Source organism: Oncorhynchus masou, chromosome 28 (genome assembly GCF_036934945.1).
Source record: "Oncorhynchus masou masou isolate Uvic2021 chromosome 28, UVic_Omas_1.1, whole genome shotgun sequence".
Classification (NCBI taxonomy): domain Eukaryota; kingdom Metazoa; phylum Chordata; class Actinopteri; order Salmoniformes; family Salmonidae; genus Oncorhynchus; species Oncorhynchus masou.
This window is the reverse complement of record NC_088239.1, coordinates 62,793,991-62,816,136: the sequence shown is the minus strand read 5'-3', so window position 1 is coordinate 62,816,136 and position 22,146 is coordinate 62,793,991. Positions and strand designations below refer to the sequence as shown.

The 22,146-nt window shown below is 41.4% G+C and overlaps 1 protein-coding gene across 1 annotated transcript in view; it reads left to right on the top strand.

Moving 5' to 3' along the window:
* The window catches only part of LOC135517035 (collagen alpha-2(I) chain-like), a 93,652-nt gene that overhangs the window by 5,499 nt on the left and 66,007 nt on the right, over positions 1-22,146 (top strand). Inside the window, exons 4-7 of the mRNA XM_064941065.1 lie at positions 685-819; positions 1,449-1,535; positions 15,584-15,636; positions 20,728-20,801. Coding sequence (XP_064797137.1) covers positions 685-819; positions 1,449-1,535; positions 15,584-15,636; positions 20,728-20,801 — 349 coding nt within the window. The remainder of the gene's footprint in view (positions 1-684; positions 820-1,448; positions 1,536-15,583; positions 15,637-20,727; positions 20,802-22,146) is intronic.

Below are 22,146 nucleotides of genomic sequence, written 5' to 3'. Positions count from 1 at the left end.
CTACCAGGACCCTACCCAACACACTCAGACACTCAGATGTATACATACATGTATTCATTAAGCCATGCTTCATTTGGACACACGGGTTTAATCATGACACATTAGGACCAAAAAGAGAGAGGTGGGGAAACAGTATGCCTACTGTGTGCTGTATTTCTTTCTCTCTCTCTCTCAATTTTATTTAGCTTCTAACAATTATTTCGTCCATATTTCACACAATAAAGTTATTTGTTTAGTTTGGCACTAATTATAAGCCATATGTTATCATCATTAAAGGTTTGATGTGTAAACAGTTAAGGAATGCAGGGTCTGAGTCTATAGCTAAAGCACAGATTCATTTGCATTTTATACTGTAACACGTTTTTATTCTTCAAAAAAGAAAAATGATGTCTGGTGTTCTTTGTCTGCTGCAAAGGGAGCGATCTTTGTTTACATAAAATACTTAACATTTAATCACACACACAGGACCTCACACACACGTAAACATAGCTTGGGGAGTAGAACGCTAGCTGGTGTAGATAAATGTATGTAGAGGTCTCTAAAGTCTGTCTGTCCATCATATTTGTCTCAGTGTCTCAGAGGCCCTGACGGAGGAAGGGTCCTCTGGGGATTCCGTCTGAACATAGTGACCTCTCGTGACCTTTGGGGGTCAGGTGAGTGTGTTTGACGGCTCTGTCTCCACAGGGCCAATTCCGACAGCTGACGTTCCTGATGGGCGACACAGATGCCGGCCACCATCACTGCACTCTTCACCCTGCCCAGTGTGGGGGGGCCGGGTTCAAGTCCCCCCGCTCCCCACGTACCAACCACGCCCTCGAGGTACGCTGCAGCTCACAACAACATCAGACTGATCCAAACTAACGTTTAGACAATGTTTAAATGACACAGAAAAACATTCAAACAATGTTATGCTGACCCAAAATAATGGTTATACAACATAAAGAGAGGGAGAGGGGGGGACGTTTAGGAAGGATTGAGGTCATGTTCTAGTGGTTTGTGCCACTGCATTGACTCCAAATGGTACAAATGATAGTCTTATGAGTACTATATACAAGTGCATAGAATGAAAAGCCCTGGCACAGGGGCTCTGTGTTTATGGTCGAAGTACTGTAGTGTGCTGGAGATAAAAGGGCCAGGTGCCTGTCAGAGTGCTGTGTGCAGACCAGACACACAGACTCCAGGAGTTAAGACCCTGTCGACAGACTCCCTGTACAGTACAGCACCCTGTGATCATAGCTACCAATAGAGAATCAACAAGACTGGCACTCCTCTTGTGGTTTGATCCATTCTGGTAAATTTCATTACTCCGAGTGGTTGCTTCCCAAATCACACCCTATGATCTCTAGTCAAAAGTAGTGCACTATAAATGCAATTGGAGACGTAACCAGGGCTTTTCTTGTTCATTAGTTTTGCTCTGGATTGTTTTAATTCCCTCTCTTACCACCCAGAAGCTCCTGCTGTCCTCAAATGACCTGGTGGACCTGCTAGAGAGATCCAAGGACTCCTCTTTCTTGGATGTGCAAGTGGGGAAGACTGTGAGTATAAAGGTCTATCTGATTCAAGGGGAATCCCAAGTCTAGCTGAATGTAATTGTTCTTTATTTAACCAGGAAAAAACCCTTGGGGTAAGAAACCTCTCTTGTAAAGGGGGACGTGACATATGCCCTGTGCTCTGTTTCTACCTGCCATGATTGAGACAGAAACAGCCCTTTGACTGGATTCACAGATTGGTTTGGCACAGGATGGACTCCTTGTTGCATTAACGTGATGCGTACTGCTGGTTTAATCAAGGAAACTGACCAGCAGTATAGGCCGCAAGGTGTAGATTTAAGTGATAATGTGTGATTTAGCCCTTGGTAATTTGTCGAATAGACACCGGCTGGAATGCGCTTTTAACCAATCAGCATTCAGGATTAGACCCACCCATTGTATAATCTAGAATAGTCCCCAATTGCAGCCACAGCCAGTGACATGCAGACAACAGAGAAGGGACCGGCCCTGGTTTTTCATTAGTCCCAATATAAAACACCACTGATCTGTTCTGTTTTGTTCCATCATAAACAGGGAGGACTATGATTAATTAGCATTGTGGACCTGAGACCCCAACCAACCCTTTGGCTGACCGTGTGTGTGTGTGTGTGTGTGTGTGTGTGTGTGTGTGTGTGTGTGTGTGTGTGTGTGTGTGTGTGTGTGTATTTTGAGATTGTAAGCACACTTAGATCGTAATATTATGATGAATAGCAAACGCCTCAGGGGGGCAAATTAAATGTGAATATATATGGGCACATAATAAGCTCTTATCTCACTAATTAATCTTACATACACAAACTTCCTCAATTATTTTCACTTGGAGCCTGAGAATTATATCACGACTATGTGATAATATTACTTATCATGATATATATATATATATATATCTTGATATACCTTGATGCTGTTTTTAAGGTGTAAAGCCTCAGTTGTGTTTAGTTTCCTATAATAAATAAACGTATTCCTGAAATGATGGTCGTATTTGGCAGCATTATAAACTGATATGGAAACACAGTCAATGTTTTTATACACAATTGTAAAAGCACGGCAAGATTTAACTCAGAATTTTGCACTATATGCAAATGTATGTACGGATACATTTCATCTGGAAGTCTTTACACATGGATAAGGGAGTGACTGTTATCTTCCTCTTGAACAAGTTTTCCAGCCAACCTTTTTATACAATTAAAGTACAACAGATAAAAAATATAATGACAGGCCTGATGGAAACAGAACATTTGTTGGTATACTTTCCCCAATGTCGACAAAACAAAATACGTTATACGAGGTGGGATCATTTTATTTCGGTAAAATGAATAATGCGAGAAATGCCGGTGGGAAACGCTTTTACATGCAAATATTGATAAATAACCATCAAATCGAAGTAAACTAAGTCACGTGATGGCATGTTGTGTGGTCCTCCCACTACGACTCGTCAGGGAAGCATGCAGGTTATTAGGCTACAGATGAAATAAGTTAAGATAAACTTCACAGGGTGGTGAAAGTGCAAGATGAGCTTGATGCTCGTTTTCAATATGGAGGGTCTTATTCTGGTGACATGATCATCAATGCTTGGCTGCCATTTGACAAATATAAATCATCCATAATAATGATCTCATCATGTAGACTATTCCCGTACTGAATCTACGAGCTGTTGGCTAGAGCGCACGTGTAAATACCAGAGTGGGCACACTCACTATATAATGCGACATCTTGTGTGAGAAAACCATCAGAGTTGAAAATGCGATGGAAACCCATTTAACTGGTATGTAAAAGGTATTTTATGTGCACTACAACATCATGCACAGTCTTTTATCCACAACTCAATTTGATGGAAACACATCTCTGGTGGGAAAATGTGCATATTGTTTTTATGCCGATTTTAGAATATTCCAATTGGATGGAAACCTACTTATGAGAATAAAGTTTTAAAACATTTTATATCATGCCATGCCCTGTGTCCACCCACCCAGCACTAACTAATGTCAGCAGCACAGTGTTACGATACCAACTACATCCACTACAGTTCCTCTGCTCTGTTGGCTCTACTAGATGGAAAGGAACTTCTTAGGCAGTGCGTGATGAAGGCTCCAGTCCTGAGACCTGAAACAGACTGAGTCCCACTACCAACTGGCACTATTCAGTATAGTACACTAGTTTTGTCTTGAGCCTTATGGCCACAGAGCGCTTGTCAAAAGTAGTGCACTATGTAGGGAATAGGGTGTCACTTGAGATACAGCCCACATAACCTGAATGTGTTTTTCTTTGAGGTCTGCTCTCTCTGCTCTTTGAAGCCGAGGCCTCTGTAGTCTGTGATTGTTGGGGTCTGTTGTTGCTGTTCCTGATTTTGATGCATATTCCGTCTGAGACCTCAACTCCCTTGACAGGTGCTCCATGTAGTGCCATGCCACTTGAGTAGTTAATCATCAACTCCCACAATGCACCCCAAAGATATGAAACACTTCTGGATGTCAGAGTCCTTAGGTAAAGACATCATTACTAAAGTCAAAGCAATGGGTTTTAACATTAGCTGATGGTTTTGAACCTTCATAACCCAAGGTCCAGAACTCTCAACACCAGCAAATGTCAGTTTGAGAATTGGACTGCACTGAATTTCCCATTTGTGTTATTAACAACTATACTATTGTGTTAGTCCCAAATGGAGATGCTATGTCTTAATGCTCACCATTTCTGCTTGATGTTGCATGACAATGTTTGCGTGTTTGTGCGTGTAATGTGTGCTTCCAACAGCCCGGAAGCCATTTGGTTTTAGAAATAGTTAAGATCCAACTAACACTGTGTTCCTAAGACTACATCTTTTAGAGAGAAACATGGACACGGGCCTGCGGTTCAGAAATATTCCACAATAACAACCAAACTGTGTTTTCCCCTCCAATCTCTTGGGTAGACTTTTATAAAACGTTCTAAATGATTTCTTTCAACTGTCAAGTTAAAACCTCTTGGAACTCCCCATCCCGGATCCGGGATCGTGACTAAAGCCTCAGGCTCATTAGCATAACGCAACGTTAACGATGAAATAATGAAAATAATGCGTCTGCTCTCAAGCTTAGCCTTTTCTTAACAACACTGTCATCTCAGATTTTCAAAATATGCTTTTGAACCATAGAAATTGACTAATTTGTGTAAGAGTATGCAAAGCTAGCATAGTGGAAGCTAGTGGAAGCATCGTGGAAGCTTGCTTTCCTCTCTGAATCCCATGGAAAAATACTGGCAGCTGACTTTTGCGCACCAATTTCGGCGCAGGACACCGGGCGGACACCTGGTAAATGTGGTCTCTTATGGTCAATCTTCCAATGATCTGCCTACAAATACGTCACAATGCTGCAGACACCTTGGGGAAACGACAGAAAGGGTTGACTCACTCCTCTCGCATTCACAGCCATATAAGGAGACAATGGAAAACAGAGCCTCAAAAATCCTGCTCTTTTCCTGGATGCCGTCTCATCTTGGTCGAGCATCTTTTTGTGACAAAATATCTTGTTTAAAACGGGAACGTTTTTCATCCAAAAATGAAATAGCGCCCCCAGAGCATCAACAGGTTTTAAGGACCAAAAACAAGTGGGAAAAAACATCCATCCTTAATTTGACACTTTCCATGACTTTGTAAAGTCACTGCTTTCATACTGTACAATATTCTCTTTAAAGATAAGCTTGGCAGCGTTTGCCTTTTTAAATGACTTTACCCAGCTAGCATTTTCATGACTTTGTATAGCCTATTGTTTTGACTTGGCATTGAGTGATATCTTTTTAAGCGTCATCTGAAATAGCTACTGTCAGACGTTTGTAATTCAGGTAAGGATTTTAAGCAACTAGAGAAAAGTGTTGTGATTTTATTACTGAAGCCTGGTGTGTACAGGAGTGTTTAATAGATCTAATAGAGCTGATCTTGATGTTTTAAGTGAAACCAAGTGTTTTCTTACTCTAATCCATATAGGTCATGCACAAAAAACAAACTTACAGTTGTGTCACAAATCATCTAGCAACCGCACCAGGTGCCATGTTGGAAGACCAGAGTCAGGTTTCTTTGCTTCTCTGACAGTTCTTGAGTCTTATCTCCTCGGTGTTTCATGATTGTTAGTAATCTGTATATGTTTTTCCTGTTGTCTTTCCTGCCATGTTAGAGCAGCCAAATACTGCCCTGAAATTGACCGTGGTGATGAATCAACTAGTTTTAGGTACTGTTACTATGTAGCTTGGAGTAGCCACTCAGCTATTGTTGAAATAATTGATGCGGTGGACTTCCAACATGGCCGCCAGAAGGCGTCGTACGTCAACTGGCAGCCCTCTATATTGTACTACCACCATGGAATGTATAATGTCATTGCTAAAATGCTACTGGTCAGAGTCCTTAGAATGTAAGGTCAGTTTCCTATGCTACTGATTAAGTTGAATACAATACAGTCTGGCAGACATGAGAGAGAAAGAGTGCCCTTGGGATTATAGACACAGCATACAGGCACAGACACAGGTGTGTGAGGGAGGGTCAGTATTGCTCAGCACACCGCAGGGCGGACTGCCCACATAAAAAAATACTACAGTTTACTAGAATACTAGAATACTTTAGTACTTCCTATCAAATGTTGTAGTATACTATACCTCACACTGTAGTATCCCTTGATAATGCGTAGTCCTTACTTATCTATTGTTTACCTACTACCTATTTTTTACTTAAAAATTGTGCTGTTGATTTGGGCTTGTAAGTAAGCATTTCACTGTATTCGGCACTCGTGACAAATAAACTTTGATTTGATATAGAATTGTGTAGTATACTGTGGTATCCCTCAAGCATGTGTAGTCCATACTATAGCATTTTGTAGTATACTGTAAAATACTATACTACACAATGTAGTATCCCTTTATCATGTGTAGTACTTACTATAGACGCTTGTAGTATACTATAGAATACAGTGGTTCCTCAATTAAAAGTTTTGAGCTTATGCCGTAACAGTTTGTGGTGGATGGTGGTAAATTGCGTCCTTCTGTCATTGCGCCACACTATCACAAGGAGGAATTATAACGCTGATGTCAGGACCCGGTTACGAACCTGGGTCTCCGGAGTGAGAAACAGTCACTTAACCAACTGAGCCACGAATAGTCAGCAGAACCCAGAAGATGAGGCAGACACAGCAGTACTTAAGATGGTGTATTTAATAAAGTAAAAAGGAGAAGTCCTTCAATACAAAATGGCAAATCCAAAAGGTGGTAGGTATAGCACAAAAAAGCCTCAAGAGATACTCAAAAACCAAAAACAGAATTCCACAAGAGCATCCACCGGAATCGACAAGAATACACAGAACACTAGGGCTGGGTGCTAACATACAAACACAGAGCACAGAACTGAGGGAAACTAAGGGTTTAAATACAATCAGGGGAAACGAGGCACAGGTGCAAATAATAATGGGAATCAAGGGAAGAAACATAAGGTCAAAAAGCACAATGGGGGCATCTAGTGACCAAAACCCGGAACAACCCTGGCCAAATCCTGACAGCTGATCTATCGGTAGTCTAAACTGTGGCACAATTTGGGGGATTTTTCACACCTAGCCAAGCTATTAGACTATCTTTTTGTAAATTAATGGAGGTGTGAATGTTTCAGTCCTATAGTCTCCTCTGGTACTGGAGTCCTGCATCAGGCAACAACAACATCTGCTAGCAAGTGGTCCTGGAGTTGAAAGAGAACTTGGGTTAATACAATGGCACAATTACACTTGATATGTGGACTGACAATAATAAATAATAACATTTTTGTATTTTGATTATTCAATTAACCTATATCATGTTATTTCAAGTTATCCCTTTGGAGCACATGCAAAAAAGATTTTGAGTTGTTGAATGGGAGTGACAAATTGTATTATAATTGAATTTTAATGAGCTGAATGATGAGGAGGATGAAGAAGAAGAGGGTGATTGAATTTAGAACAATAGTGTAAGAATTGCTCTTCCTCTGCAGCTATTACTTACTACAACTGTTGTTACACTATAAGGTTTTTATTCTAAGAGAAACTAAAAATGTTATGTTATATTCTGTTATATTCATAAAATATATGGTTTACTGCAAGTGATGTCTGCTAAATGAACAAGTTGAAGCCATAAAGCCTCAGCTACTAAACACAGATTAATAAACCCCCCCCAAAAGGTTTAACATGTTTTCCAGACCACAGCTATGTGTTTCATTTATTACATTTACCTGTGGAATGTTACTGAATAGATCTCAACAATAGAAGGAAGCATCTGGTGGCAGAGAGTCATGCGGAGAATGGAGTGAAAGTGCATCGTACTGTAAGTACTCAACAAGGCTGTAGGACAGGTGTAAATGGTTTAGCAGGACAATAGACTCTTGCCGAGTTTAGGGTCTTTAAATGTATTCATGCGCGTTAGCACAGCATTTCACTTCACCCATCTCTTTGCATAGCCCACCACATGCACTGTTTTCTAACCACATCTGGATGGATCCAGAACGAATTACTATGGGAATAAATATCACTGAATAACACAAATATTGGAATAAAGTAGTCTAATGCAATTGATGGCATGAAATTGTTGCATACTGAAACACCCAAAGTCATCCAATTGTTATGATAGGATTTGAAGTGTGTGGTCAACTGGAGTGTGGTCAACTATTTCAGCACCGTTTCACTCTGAAAGAGAGACCATCTGTAAAACATTTTGTGTTGCTTGGCAAAACTAGGTTAATTAAAAACCGTGGAATACGCACTTTCGGATAGGGTTTAGCAATCAAAACGCCTTGCCTGCATGGACCTCGGATTTTATGGAAAAGTAAGCAAGCACCAACATGCTTCATAAATACACCCTCAAAGATGCCCTCTGGTGGTCAAACGAGCATCAATGACAACAATGGCTGACGGTAAAATACTATGATGTCATGCACTCCAACATGCCATAACATTGCGCAATATCCCGCAAGCTGCGCTGCGGTATGATTCAACTTTTAAATGAGGACCCACTGTACTATACTACACACTGTAGTATCCATTGATTATGTAGTGCTTAATGTAGTATATTGTAGTACACTGTAGAATACACTACACACTGTAGTATCCCTCGAGCAGGTGTAGTACTTATATATATTTTTTGAATGCTGTAGAATATTATAGTAAATACTACAGTATTATCCGCAAAAACACTAGTGTCCTCAAAAACACGACAGTTTTTAAAAACTATAGTACAGTATTTCATTTGCATATACACCACCCATGAATGAGAAACCTACATGCCAAGTATAGACCATATTTGGCTATAGAAAAGAGCAGAAGCTCTGAACTGTCCATTTAGACTCATGTCCTACCTACCTACAGGTTATAGAAAAGAGCAGAAGCTCTGAACTGTCCATTTAGACTCATGTCCTACCTACCTACAGGTTATAGAAAAGAGCAGAAGCTCTGAACTGTCCATTTAGACTCCTGTCCTACCTACCTACAGGTTATAGAAAAGAGCAGAAGCTCTGAACTATCCATTTAGACTCCAGTCCTATCTACATACAGGTTATAGAAAGTGTGCTCTTTTAGTATTTGTCCATTAGGTTTCCTCAAGTAGAAAGACTCCACTTCTATGTCAAAGATAATAAAGCAAAAACACAATAGTAAATACTACAGTATATTACAGTCATCTCTGCAAAAACACTACAGTAAGTACTACAGTATACTGCAGTCATGTCTGCAAAAACACTACAGAAAATACTACACTAATTTCCGCAAAAACACTACAGTGAATATTATAGTATAGAAATATAGTAATACAATAGTATTTGTACCATAGGATACTATAGTATTTTTTCCATGCATGTGAAATGCTGGAAGCTTTCGTGAATTCTTACACGCCTAGTCAAGTTGGTTAGTTGGCCAGAGGGAGCACCTGGAAAGAGAGGTAATATTAGGAAAGACCTACAACACAATTGTTTACAATCCTTGTGGGGACCAAACAATTGATTCCCATTCAAAATCCTATTTTCCCTAAACCTATCCCTAACCCCTAACCTTAACTCCTAACCCTAATCCCAAAATAGCTCTTTTCCTTGTGGGGACTGGCAAAATGTCTCCACTTGCTGAATTTTCCTTGTTTTAATATCCTTGTGAAGACTCCTAGTCCCCACAAGGATAGTAAAACCAAACACACACACACACACACCACACTACCTCTGGCCTAATATCTCGAATCTACATGTATACGCTATCTCAAGTTATAAGGTATCTCTAGTCACAGATCATGCTCTGCCAGGATCAGTATGACCACATGCCTTTCCGGATATGATGATTTGTATAGGAATGTGCATTAATGTGGAGAAAAAAAAGAAAAATGGAGACTGTCCATTGTTGCCTATTCATCTGTAAGACATATACAGTACATACGCTACAGGCCAAAACTCTGCAATGCCAGCCAAGACCAACATTCTCCCATGTCATACATACCAGAGATCGCTTTCCAGGGTTTTTCATTTTTTTCCTCAATCTCATTTTCCTGATCCTGACGTTCGCCTCCAAATCATTCTTTTCCCCTGTAGTTCAGAAGGCGATGGGATGAGGTTACAAAACACAGACAGGTTTGTGCGGTTGCCTAGCAACTGGGAGCGGGGTAGGAGTGCTGACAGACAGAGCTCCTTATCGTTCAGACAGAAGGCACCTTTGGTAATGTTCCATTGCCAGCAGCAGTAGATGCTGGCACTAGTAGATGAGTAACCTGTGTGTCAGCGCGGTAGATCCTATTCCTGGATGGTATGGTGCTCTGCCAACCTGACATAATAAATCAAACACACCTCAGAGCTCAGAGATGATCAGAGCTGGGTCAAATTCATTAGGCACCAAACAGAAGAAAATGGATTGAAACAGAGAGGGATCTACCTGCCGTTGTCCATTATAAAAAAAGCTTGTTTTCCTTTTCCGTTGCAAAACATTTTGCTACGTTTTGAACTGATGTGCACTAACGAATATGACCTTGATCTGCTGAATGTGTACAGTACAGTGTGTATCTGTTGGCTGCTTTTGTTCTCCTTGTCCTCGGCCTCAGATGGGATGATTAAGTGGTTGTCTGCTTTTGCTTTACCACTGCATTGGAGCTGTCATGATGAAGCCTGTGATATAATAAGGGTAATTATCTGTACATCTCCACCCTACCTACCCCTTTTCTGGTGCTGAAAGATCAGCCAACTCTCAGACAGGGGCTGTTTGGGCTATCATGTTCAAGGATACCAGTGGCGGTTGGTGCAGTTTAAGGTTAAGGAGGATTTTTTTTTTAAATGTATGTGCACGGCTTTATTTCTATTACAGGATATTGGATGACTGTCATTCATATTCCATTCACCAAGTTCAATATAACAGCGATAGGTTTAGGCTACTCAAATGTACCCTAAACCTATCATGAGGTTGGTACAACCTAGCCTACAAATTAACGTTTATAACGTAGATGCAACGGTCGAGAGACAAATTAGACTAATCATTGTGTGACACACACATACAATACCGCATTGCACACTCTTACCTACATCTAGCTAATCTGGGGTGTAATCATTAGTCCAAACAGTTGCAAAACAAAGTGTTTCATTTCGTTCTGTTTGCTTCCATTTAAGAAACGTTTTGCAACAGAATCGGAGGAATGAATACATCCCTGATCACACACACACAATTCACTTTCATAGCAGCCACATACAGCATTACCACTTGCTCGTTGTATAATTCCTTCTCGCATCTTCGTGCTCTTCTCCTCTCACCTTTAGCTAACCGCTAACCGCCACACAGCCTAAATTGCTGTCACCCTATGAACTTCATAGTCAGCAAACTAGAACTAACGCGTTTGTAAACACAGATTGGATTTTGGGTTTACTATCACACATTGCAGTGTACAGCAAACAGTTTACCAGTTACACTGGCAGGCCCCGGTGGCAATACATTTTTAAACCCGAAAGCTTAAGTGAAAGGTAACAAACAAAACAAAAACAAAAAATGCTTTCTCTCTCTCTGCTTCTTCTCCTTCATTTTTGAAGAAATTAATGTGTTAAAAACTGTTCAACTATTGTCTTTCTTTCTCTTTGAGTCAACTACTCTATGCAAGGGAGTGAGAACCATAAGCCTCCTAGGTTCTGAATTTAAGTCTATGTACCCAGAGGAGGAAGCAAAATAGCTGTCCTCCGGCTACATTATGGTGCTACTCTAGAGGGTGCTGTTGAAGCTACTGTAGACCTTCATGCAAAACAGTGTATTTTAATCAGATATTTGGTGACGTGTGTATATTTAGTATATTTTAATCTAAAAATAAGAAAATGTTTTGTTTCAGAATTGTAATTTACTGAGTAGTATGGTCCTCCCCTTCTGCCTCTGAGGAGCCTCCACTGATGTATACACACATGAGACGCACACACGCGAACGCTCACACACACACACACACACACACACACACACACACACACACACACACACACACACACACACATATATACACACACATACAAACCACACACACGAACAAACACACATGCACACACACTGAAAGACATGTATGTATCCACACCCTTATACACGTGTGCCTGGCTAGACATATGGGAGTTTTGACATTGGATAAGCACTTTACATGTTAGCACTGTAATATCCATTCTCATCATACCTGGGTTGTTATTGATGACGGTCATTGGCAATAGACCCATTTTGATTATTCTGACAGAGTTGTAATCTTTTGACACTTATAATGGAACCTCAGTAAGGATGGTTTGAGGATCATTAAATGGAAGGGTGTTAGAGCGGCTAACACAATATCTGGAAAACCATTTTTGTTTCTCTGTGTATTCCATGTGTGTGATGCCCTCTGTGTGATGCCCTATAGATCTCCTGTTATTGAGGAATAGATGACACAGCAGCCAGAGCAAGTCAGAGCAAACCTCCATCCAGCATCAAGAGCTCTCATATAAAGAAAGAAGGGAACACATCTTTCACTCACTCTTTCATCTTTCTTCACTCTTTCATCTTTCTTCACTCTTTCATAAAAGGATTAAACAATCCACCATCCAGGTTAAGTTTGATGGGATCCGGAGGTTCCCAGAACCCTGTGTTAATTAGGAGGCTGGAGATCACACGGATGCATCCCATGGCATCATAATCCCTACCATATATAGTGCACTAAATACAAAATATGATGCCATTTGGGACATACCCCATCTCTCCCTTGGACACTATTTATTTGAGAGTTGGAAGAAGCAAGCCACAGGTCACTCACCCCCACTCATAAACTACTTTGTTTGTTGTAAAACGTCTTTAGACTTCTGAATTATATGCGCTGTTTGTTTCCTCGTCAGGAAGATTCTGTATAATGTTAATGTTTTATTTAATACTACAGCCAAAGGTTTCAGTTATGAAATATATACCCACTGGACATAGAAATCAAGGTAATTTCATTGAAATGAAGTGGAAACAATGTTGATTCAACTAGTGTGTGAAGCTTGTATTCAATTGCCCCTCCCTGATGCACACAAGGGAAATGTATGACAGATTTAAGATGAAATCGTTAACCGTGGCACTTAATAGGCACTTAATGTAGTGGGTACCCAGTGGGTACCCAGTGGGTACCCTTGTGATAAACAATAGGCTGAATGCTTCTAGACTGGCTCCTTGACAGAGACAAAGGGTGTTCATAGTGTATATGTCATGGATGAGAAGAGAAAGTGGAGTAGGTGTTTGGGCAAGGGGGGGAGGACGTGGAGATGGAGGAGCAAGGGAGATAAAGGTGGAGAAGGAGGCAGCTCTGTTTTGTTTTCTATCTCTCACACCCAACCATACCTGTATCATGGAGTCCCAAAAGTAGGTTGAGTGGGTTCGTAGGATAGCTAAATAAAATCTAATTGTATTCGGCATGTACAGCGTTTACTGCAGGTTTTAAAGGTGCAGCGAATCGCTTGTGTGCTCGCTCCCTCAAAAATGCAGTACATTAAACTGGTTCCTCCAACCAATGTTCTTTTTCATTCAAGCTTTCTTCAGACATAGTAGAAATGACAAGAGGAGAGAAAGTTAGAAGGGTTGATTCAGGGATTGAACCCTGCTCTCCAACACAGAATCGTAAGTGGAGACCGGGAAGTGTTACCACTCAACCACAGCTCAGCACCAGACCAGTGTTTTATGGGGAATACTATCCTATAGGAGACATTGGAGCTCTCTGGAAGCTATTAGCTAGTGGGGAAGGCTGGGATGTGATAGAAGGGAACCACTGACCCCACACTCATACACCCACAGTCTCAGAGAATCCCCAACTGGGACTGTCACTCCAACTCAACCCCTCTCATGCTTTAGAATAGCTTATAGTTGCATTAGTGTGGTTCTTCTTTGTTCCCATATACATGAAGAAATTCTTCCTGTGTTTGGGAACGACCCACTATGTTATGGCCTGTGATTCAGTGCGCTGTAGGTCTTGTCTTCCTCCACCCCATATAATTCAATTGAACCTCTGAAATTCTCCAGTAAATGTTACCATCTTCTGCTTTCAACTGTGTTTTTTTCTGGAACTCTGTTTTGGGGAGAGTTTTATGCTCCAGAGCATGTCATCCTTGTGGGTTCTGTGGCCTCCCTCCTCCTCGAACCTCCATCCACGTTTCCGAGCCGAACAGACAGAGCCATACACGTCTGAAAACAGTGGGGATTCTTGTTACATCTGATGCTGAGTCTCATCTTCTTCCCCTCAGCTCTGGCTTTGTGTCTGTTAGGGGATTCACTCAACTGGAGACACTTGGTTGTCCATGAAACCGCTGTTTCTATTGTTGTGCCAATGGATGTCCATAATCAGATGTTTACTTTCACCCTCAATCTAACTTGGTTAGGCCTTGGTTAGAGTGAGTCATGTTGTCGACACAAGCTTCGTTCAGCATTTACAACACATGCATTGCATGAGATCCCATGTATTCTGGTTGTAAATCGTAGGTCATGGTTGAGGTTGAGGTTTTTGTGTCCCTCATCGAGCAAACATTAACACTCTCTCTCACACACCACACACACACACACACACACACACACACACACACACACACACACACACACACACACACACACACACACACACGAGAAGTTGGGCAGGATCAGAAATCTGTAAAGCAAGTAGCTGCTGTAAGGTCTGCTATAATACGTGATATTCTGAACGTAGGAAGGTCGTTCCACCAATTCAGTGCCTTTTGAAATGTGTAACTTGGTAAAAAAAAAAAATTGGTTTCACCTATTTTCAACATTTTGTCAAAAAGAGCACATACATGTTCAACTTAATACATTTCAAGAGGTTAAGTGAAAAAATGACTATATTAAGTGCCAAGGGTACCTATTAAGTGCCAGGGTTGACGATTTCATCTTAAATCTTAAATCTGCCGTACATTTCCCTTATATGCATCAGGGAGGGGCAATTGAATACAAGCTTCACAAAAAAAGTGTAATTTTTCAAACATTTCCAGCCTATCTATCTATGGGTAACATGGTTGATGTGTTATGCTCGACCCACTCTGGGTTCCACCACAGCAACAAAAAAAATGAAAATGGCCAAAAAATAGTAGAATAGTAGATTTGACTATTAGATGTGCTTTGTTTCTTTTGAAAGAATCATAAAGAAATTAATGGTTTCACCATATTAAAATGAGAGTTCAGTTCACATAACAGGGTTGACCTTAAAATGCCAGCCAGCTGTTTTTCCTTAAAACAAATCACATGAAATAAATAATCATCTTCAGAGATTACTTTGTCAAAGCTACATAATAACTAGGGCTTTACAATGATGGTGAAAACCTAACATTTGTGGTTAAGTGGGTAAAAATCTCTCTTGAAGTCAGAGGGTGCACAGAGGGACCAAATGTCCAAATGCTGAATTTTGGCACTTTAGCAAATTAATATAAAAAATCTGATTTATTGAATTATCCATGTGGTCTTTTCTAAATGCAATACTGGTGCACAATTTCTACTTAAAAAATGAGTAAAAGGCACTCATTTCGTGGAGCAACCCAGGATTAGAGCTGTACTTTGCCCTGTGTAAGATTTGTGACAATGTGTGGGTTGTGTATCCATTAGGTGTTTGGGGCTATGGGTGTGTCTGCTTTGAGTTGGACCAGCCTCTCCTCACAGTGAGTGTGTGTGGCTGAGGGTATTGTGAATCTACTGGGAGCAGAGAGCCCCATGTCTGATGCAGTCATGCACTACCATCTTGGATGGTACTTGGTTCTTGGGTGCCTGCTACTGGATTTACTTGGAGCTTGTCTGGAGGGACAAAGGATACCAAAGTCAAAGAGAAAAGAGGTAGGACCTCACCCGGACTTTGAACTACTCCCCTCTGAGGGCAGTTATAGGGCACCCTGGCAGGAAAAACAGAACTAGACAATCATTTGTGCCAGGTGTGATACCCCTCCTTAACAGCTTAGGCTAATGTTCCTATCGACCCTGTAAAGCCAGCAGGCTAGTCTCTTTTATTGGTATGTAACTGTTGTGAATGTTCTTGTCTACAGTATTTAAACGCCACTTTAAACGTGTACATGATACTGCAACAACATTTCCCCATGGGGACAATAAAGTCATTCAAGTAAAAACACCCATATGTTTCTATTGGGTTGGTGTAGTGTGATTATGTTCCATTGATGTAGAATTATTAATGTGGTCCTTAAGCACACTTTAGTAGGTCCTCAATATGGCATCATGACAGGGCCAGAGATGTGTATGTCCTAGATAGGATATGTTCAGTCACTTTGGTATGTGAGAGAAATATCCACATAATGAATACATTAGCATAACTGTTACAAAGGCCTTGATAATGCTTTAATTGAGTTCAATTTCATGTTAATAACTGTGCAACGGGTCGGCTTGATTATAGAGGTCTTGAAGTTTGTTTAATGTTTGTGTATTATTAACACACTGAATGTTGCTTGTGGTTATGAGGTTTTAGATCTAAGAGGTTCACAGTGGTTTTTGTTGGTTAGACAGAAGAGCAGTCATCAGTGAGCTGGTTTAACCTAAACTATCCCTTTGGTTGAGTTATTGTTCAACATTACAACACTGAGTACTGGGGAGATTTGTTATGGATTTTCTATGGAACCCTGACCTGTTCACCGTATGTGCTACAAGTCCCAGACCTGCTGTTTTCAACTCTCTAGAGACAGCGGGAGTGGTAGAGATACTCTGAATGATCGGGCTATGAAAAGCCAACTGACTTTTACTCCTGATGTGCTGACCTGTTGCACCCACGACAACCACTGTGATTATTATTATTTGACCCTGCTGGTTATCTATGAACATTTTAACATCTTGGCCATGTTCTGTTATAATCTCCACCCGGCACAGCCAGAAGAGGACTGGCCACCCCTCATAGCCTGGTTCCTCTCTAGGTTTCTTCCTGGCCTTTCTAGGGAGTTTTTCCTAGCCATTGTGCTTATACACCTGCATTCCTTGCTGTTTGGGGTTTTAGGCTGGGTTTCTGTACAGCACTTTGTGACATCAGCTGATGTAAGAAGGGCTTTATAAATACATGTGATTTGTTCAACCTTGGCAGGTTCTGTTTCATTGCACTATGCACTATCCAATGAAAATGGCAATGTTCACCTCCCTATTACTAGGCCTATGTTGAATGAAATTTAATTGTGATACAATGTGAAAATCCCAGTCATTTTGTAAGTGCAATGTTAACAGGAGGAAAACATCAACTTGAAATGTTAAAAGTACTATTACAGCAATCCTCTGATTCTGAAGTTGTACTTGAGGCTTTTTCAGTTGGTTGGAGTTGGGAATAAGAGCTGACCCGTACTCTGAGGGATTTCTCCTACTGGGAAGTGGGAATGTTGGCCTACTATTACTCTCCCACTCAATATTTCACTCCATGTTATTCATCCTCTTTGATCATGTCTGTACTGTAAATCTGTCCAGAGTCCTCTAGCCTTAAAGCTGACAGCACTTTTTAGTTTTTTTTGTAATGTCCATTTTCTTTCAGCTCTGTATATTCATATATAACATAACATCTTTTTCAACAGCCATATTCTTATGGCTATTTCCACTACACTTTCCTTGCTATTATTTTCTGGTTTCCAATTTGTGTCAATTCAATGTTTACTTCTCTTTTCACCAGGGAAGTCCTGAGCATTGTGGTGTTATTTTAAAGCCAATTTTTCTACCTCCTGCTGCAAGACCCAGCCAGTTTGAGATTGCCTACAGACATACCTGTGTCTGGGATAGATTTACGAACCTTACTGCTTGATTTGGCCTTGTGTGTGTGAGTGTGTGTGTGTGGTGGGGGGGGGGGTAGCACCTATGCCTAGAGCAGTTGTGTGAGTGGTTGGCCTCCATAGATCTCTCAGGATGGCCTGTAGAGTGGAGAGCTGTCAGCTCCAGAGACATGGAGGCTACCAGAACAGACTGAGACTGGCGCTGACAGAGGGATATCACCCCAATTAGAAATAACCATTCGTCTCCATCCCAGGTGTGCCACTAAAGATCTGACATATATGATGAATCCTAGGAATTTCCCATTTTCCCCCTGAAATCCACTGAGTAGAAGAAATCAATACATTAACACAGGAGGCTGCTGAGGGGATGACAGCTCATAATAATGTCTGGAATGGAGTGAATGCAATGGCATCAACCACATGGAAAATATGTTTGATTTGTTCGATACCGATCCAATTATTCTGTACCAGCCATTGCTATGAGCCCGTCTTCCCGAATTAAGGTGCCACCGACCACCTGTGATGGAGAATTTCCAAGTGGGCATACAGTGCCTTGCGAAAGTATTCGGCCCCCTTGAACTTTGCGACCTTTTGCCACATTTCAGGCTTCAAACATAAAGATATAAAACTGTATTTGTTTGTGAAGAATCAACAACAAGTGGGACACAATCATGAAGTGGAACAACATTTATTGGATATTTCAAACTTTTTTAACAAATTAAAAACTGAAATATTGGGCGTGCAAAATTATTCAGCCCCTTTACTTTCAGTGCAGCAAACTCTCTCCAGAAGTTCAGTGAGGATCTCTGAATGATCCAATGTTGACCTAAATGACTAATGATGATAAATACAATCCACCTGTGTGTAATCAAGTCTCCGTATAAATGCACCTGCACTGTGATAGTCTCAGAGGTCCCTTAAAAGCGCAGAGAGCATCATGAAGTACAAGGAACACACCAGGCAGGTCCGAGATACTGTTGTGAAGAAGTTTAAAGCCGGATTTGGATACAAAAAGATTTCCCAAGCTTTAAACATCCCAAGGAGCACTGTGCAAGCGATAATATTGAAATGGAAGGAGTATCAGACCACTGCAAATCTACCAAGACCTGGCCGTCCCTCTAAACTTTCAGCTCATACAAGGAGAAGACTGATCAGAGATGCAGCCAAGAGGCCCATAATCACTCTGGATGAACTGCAGAGATCTACAGCTGAGGTGGGAGACTCTATCCATACGACAACAATCAGTCGTATATTGCACAAATCTGGCATTTATGGACGAGTGGCAAGAAGAAAGCCATTTCTTAAAGATATCCATAAAAAGTGTAGTTTAAAGTTTGCCACAAGCCACCTGGGAGACACACCAAACATGTGGAAGAAGGTGCTCTGGTCAGATGAAACCAAAATTGAACTTTTTGGCAACAATGCAAAACGTTATGTTTGGCATAAAAGCAACACAGCTCATCTATCACCCGGAACACACCATACCCACTGTCAAACATGGTGGTGGCAGCATCATGGTTTGGGCCTGCTTTTCTTCAGCAGGGACAGGGAAGATGGTTAAAATTGATGGGAAGATGGATGGAGCCAAATACAGGACCATTCTGGAAGAAAACCTGATGAGTCTGCAAAAGACCTGAGACTGGGACGGAGATTTGTCTTCCAACAAGACAATGATCCAAAACATAAAGCAAAATCTACAATGGAATGGTTCAAAAATAAACATATCCAGGTGTTGGAATGGCCAAGTCAAAGTCCAGACCTGAATCCAATCGAGAATCTGTGGAAAGAACTGAAAACTGCTGTTCACAAACTCTCCATCCAACCTCACTGAGCTCGAGCTGTTTTGCAAGGAGGAATGGGAATAAATTTCAGTCTCTCGATGTGCAAAACTGATAGAGACATACCCCAAGCGACTTACAGCTGTAATCGCAGCAAAAGGTGGCGCTACAAAGTATTAACTTAAGGGGGCTGAATAATTTTGCACTGCCAATTTTCAGTTTTTGATTTGTTAAAAAAGTTTGAAATATCCAATAAATGTCGTTCCACTTCATGATTGTGTCCCACTTGTTGTTGATTCTTCACAAGAAAATACAGTTTTATATCTATATGTTTGAAGCCTGAAATGTGGCAAAAGGTCGCAAAGTTCAAGGGGGCCGAATACTTTCGCAAGGCACTGTAGCTGGGTCAACAAAGAGCATGTAAAACTAACAGGAAGAGTCATTTGTTTGTATTGTGGCATGCAGCCCAGACCCCAGACACATTCATTCTAGTGGAGAAGGTGGAAGGTGGAAAGTTTTTAAGTTCCTCAGTGTACACATCACGGACAAATTGAAATGGTCCACCCACACAGACAGCGTAGTGAAGAAGTACAGGTGCATCAAAGCTGGGACCGATAGACTGAAAAACTGCTTCTATCTCAAGGCCATCAGACTGTTAAACAGCCATCACTAACATTGAGTGGCTGCTGCCAACATACTGACTCAAATCTCTAGCCACTTTAATAATTAAAATAAATGTAGTCATTTTAAACAATGCCACTTTATATAATGTTTACATAACCTACATTACATTTCTCTTCTCATATGTATATACTGTACTCTATACCATCTACTGCATCTTGCCTATGCCGTGCGGCCATCGCTCATCCATATATTTATTTGTACATATTATTATTAATTCCTTTACACTTGTGTGTATAAGGTAGTTGTTGTGAAATTGTTAGATTACTTGTTAGACATTACTGCACGGTCGGAACTAGAAGCACAAGCATTTTGCTACACTCGCAATAACATCTGCTAACCATGTCTATGTGACCAATAAAATTTGATTTGATTTGAAAGTTAAATGTCTTATGTAAAGTGTTTGTGTTATGGCTGTTAGTGCCTTGCTCTGAACCTACAGACATACCAACATGCTATATAACTGTCACTCACCTGCACATCTGGCCCTCTCCACCCTCCACCTATTCCTCTGTTTGTGCTGAGTTCACGTTTCCTCATTGTGTCTCAGCACGCTGGTTGAAAGCGCTACTGTTGATGACACATACAGTGCCTGCTTGAGCCTGTTGCTGCAGAGGCCCCTGGGTAAAGGGAGCAAATAGGGCATCTTGTCTTGGCACTGAACATGTAAAGGAGATGTATTGAATTACCTATGAAGGTTCTTAATAGATCCATCATAAGGAGGTACTTGAGGTACTGAAAAACATCACTTCGAAATTGCCAAGACCTTGCTGGATCATAATGGAAAGCATCATTGTGTTGTCTGCCCCCGAGTGGGGTACTGAGTACTACTACAACAGCTCAGCACCCCTGGCTCCTGTCTGATTTGTGTGTGTGTGTGTGTGTGTGTGTGTGTGTGTGTGTGTGTGTGTGTGTGTGTGTGTGTGTGTGTGTGTGTGTGTGTGTGTGTGTGTGTGTGTGTGTGTGTGTGTGCGCGCGTGCACTGTAATGGTACCCCAAGTAAGCACAGCCTACCAGGCTGGGATATCGGGCAGACAATACAGTAGATAAGCTGGAGAGGCGCCAGAAGCCAGGGACAGATCCAGTGTCGGCTTATCAGAGAGGAGTCACTGCGGGCCAGGCAGAGGAACTTGAGAAAGAACCTTTGTTTCCAGCAGTGGAGCACCCCGTACCAGCCCCTCACTGGCCCCCCTTGCTCAGTCACCCGAGTGCCCTTGAGTTTGGATCTCTAACTCTCTGTTTCATATTACATTGAGCTTTGATGAGAGAAACTATATGTACCATGTGCACATTGAGCTTTGATGAGAGAAACTATATGTACCATGTGGCGCCTAGTTTTGCACTGATTCTGAACTTCACACTGTCCTCTGCCCCCCCCCCCACACACACACACACAGCTGGGCAGGCAGGCTGCTGCTCCCCATATGCCTCCCAGACCAGCTTAACTTTACTGCTCCCTGCTGTGGAGGCCCATCAGGGTCATCAAACAGAATTTACAATCCCTCACCCCAAGCAGGCTCCTCTCTTCTCCACACCCTCTCCTGAGCTAGCAATGTGCACTGGGAGGGAGGGGAATGTAACTTCAGGTTGTTGTGGACTTGTTTTGTATGAGGAGTTTCAACATCTGAGGTCAGTTACAGGTAGTTAGATGGTGTATGTGTTGAAATGGGAAGGGAAGTACACAGTTCTAAAGAGGTGATGTTTTTACTGTGGTAGTTGAGTGAGGAGGGTGTACACATGCAGTGGTTCCTCCTTTAAAAGTTGCGAGCTTAGACTACGGGACTTAGAGGTAGCCAGCATCACGGCTTCATTGCTCCAGACCACCACAAGGGAGAGTTAGAGCACTCATTATGCATTTGGGTCCCAAGGTTTTTATATGACCAATCATATTGAGAGGTTCCAATGGCAAATTTGACGTGAGCCACCCGTCTCTGGTGACTGTCTTCAGCAAAGACGGCTGACAAAACAA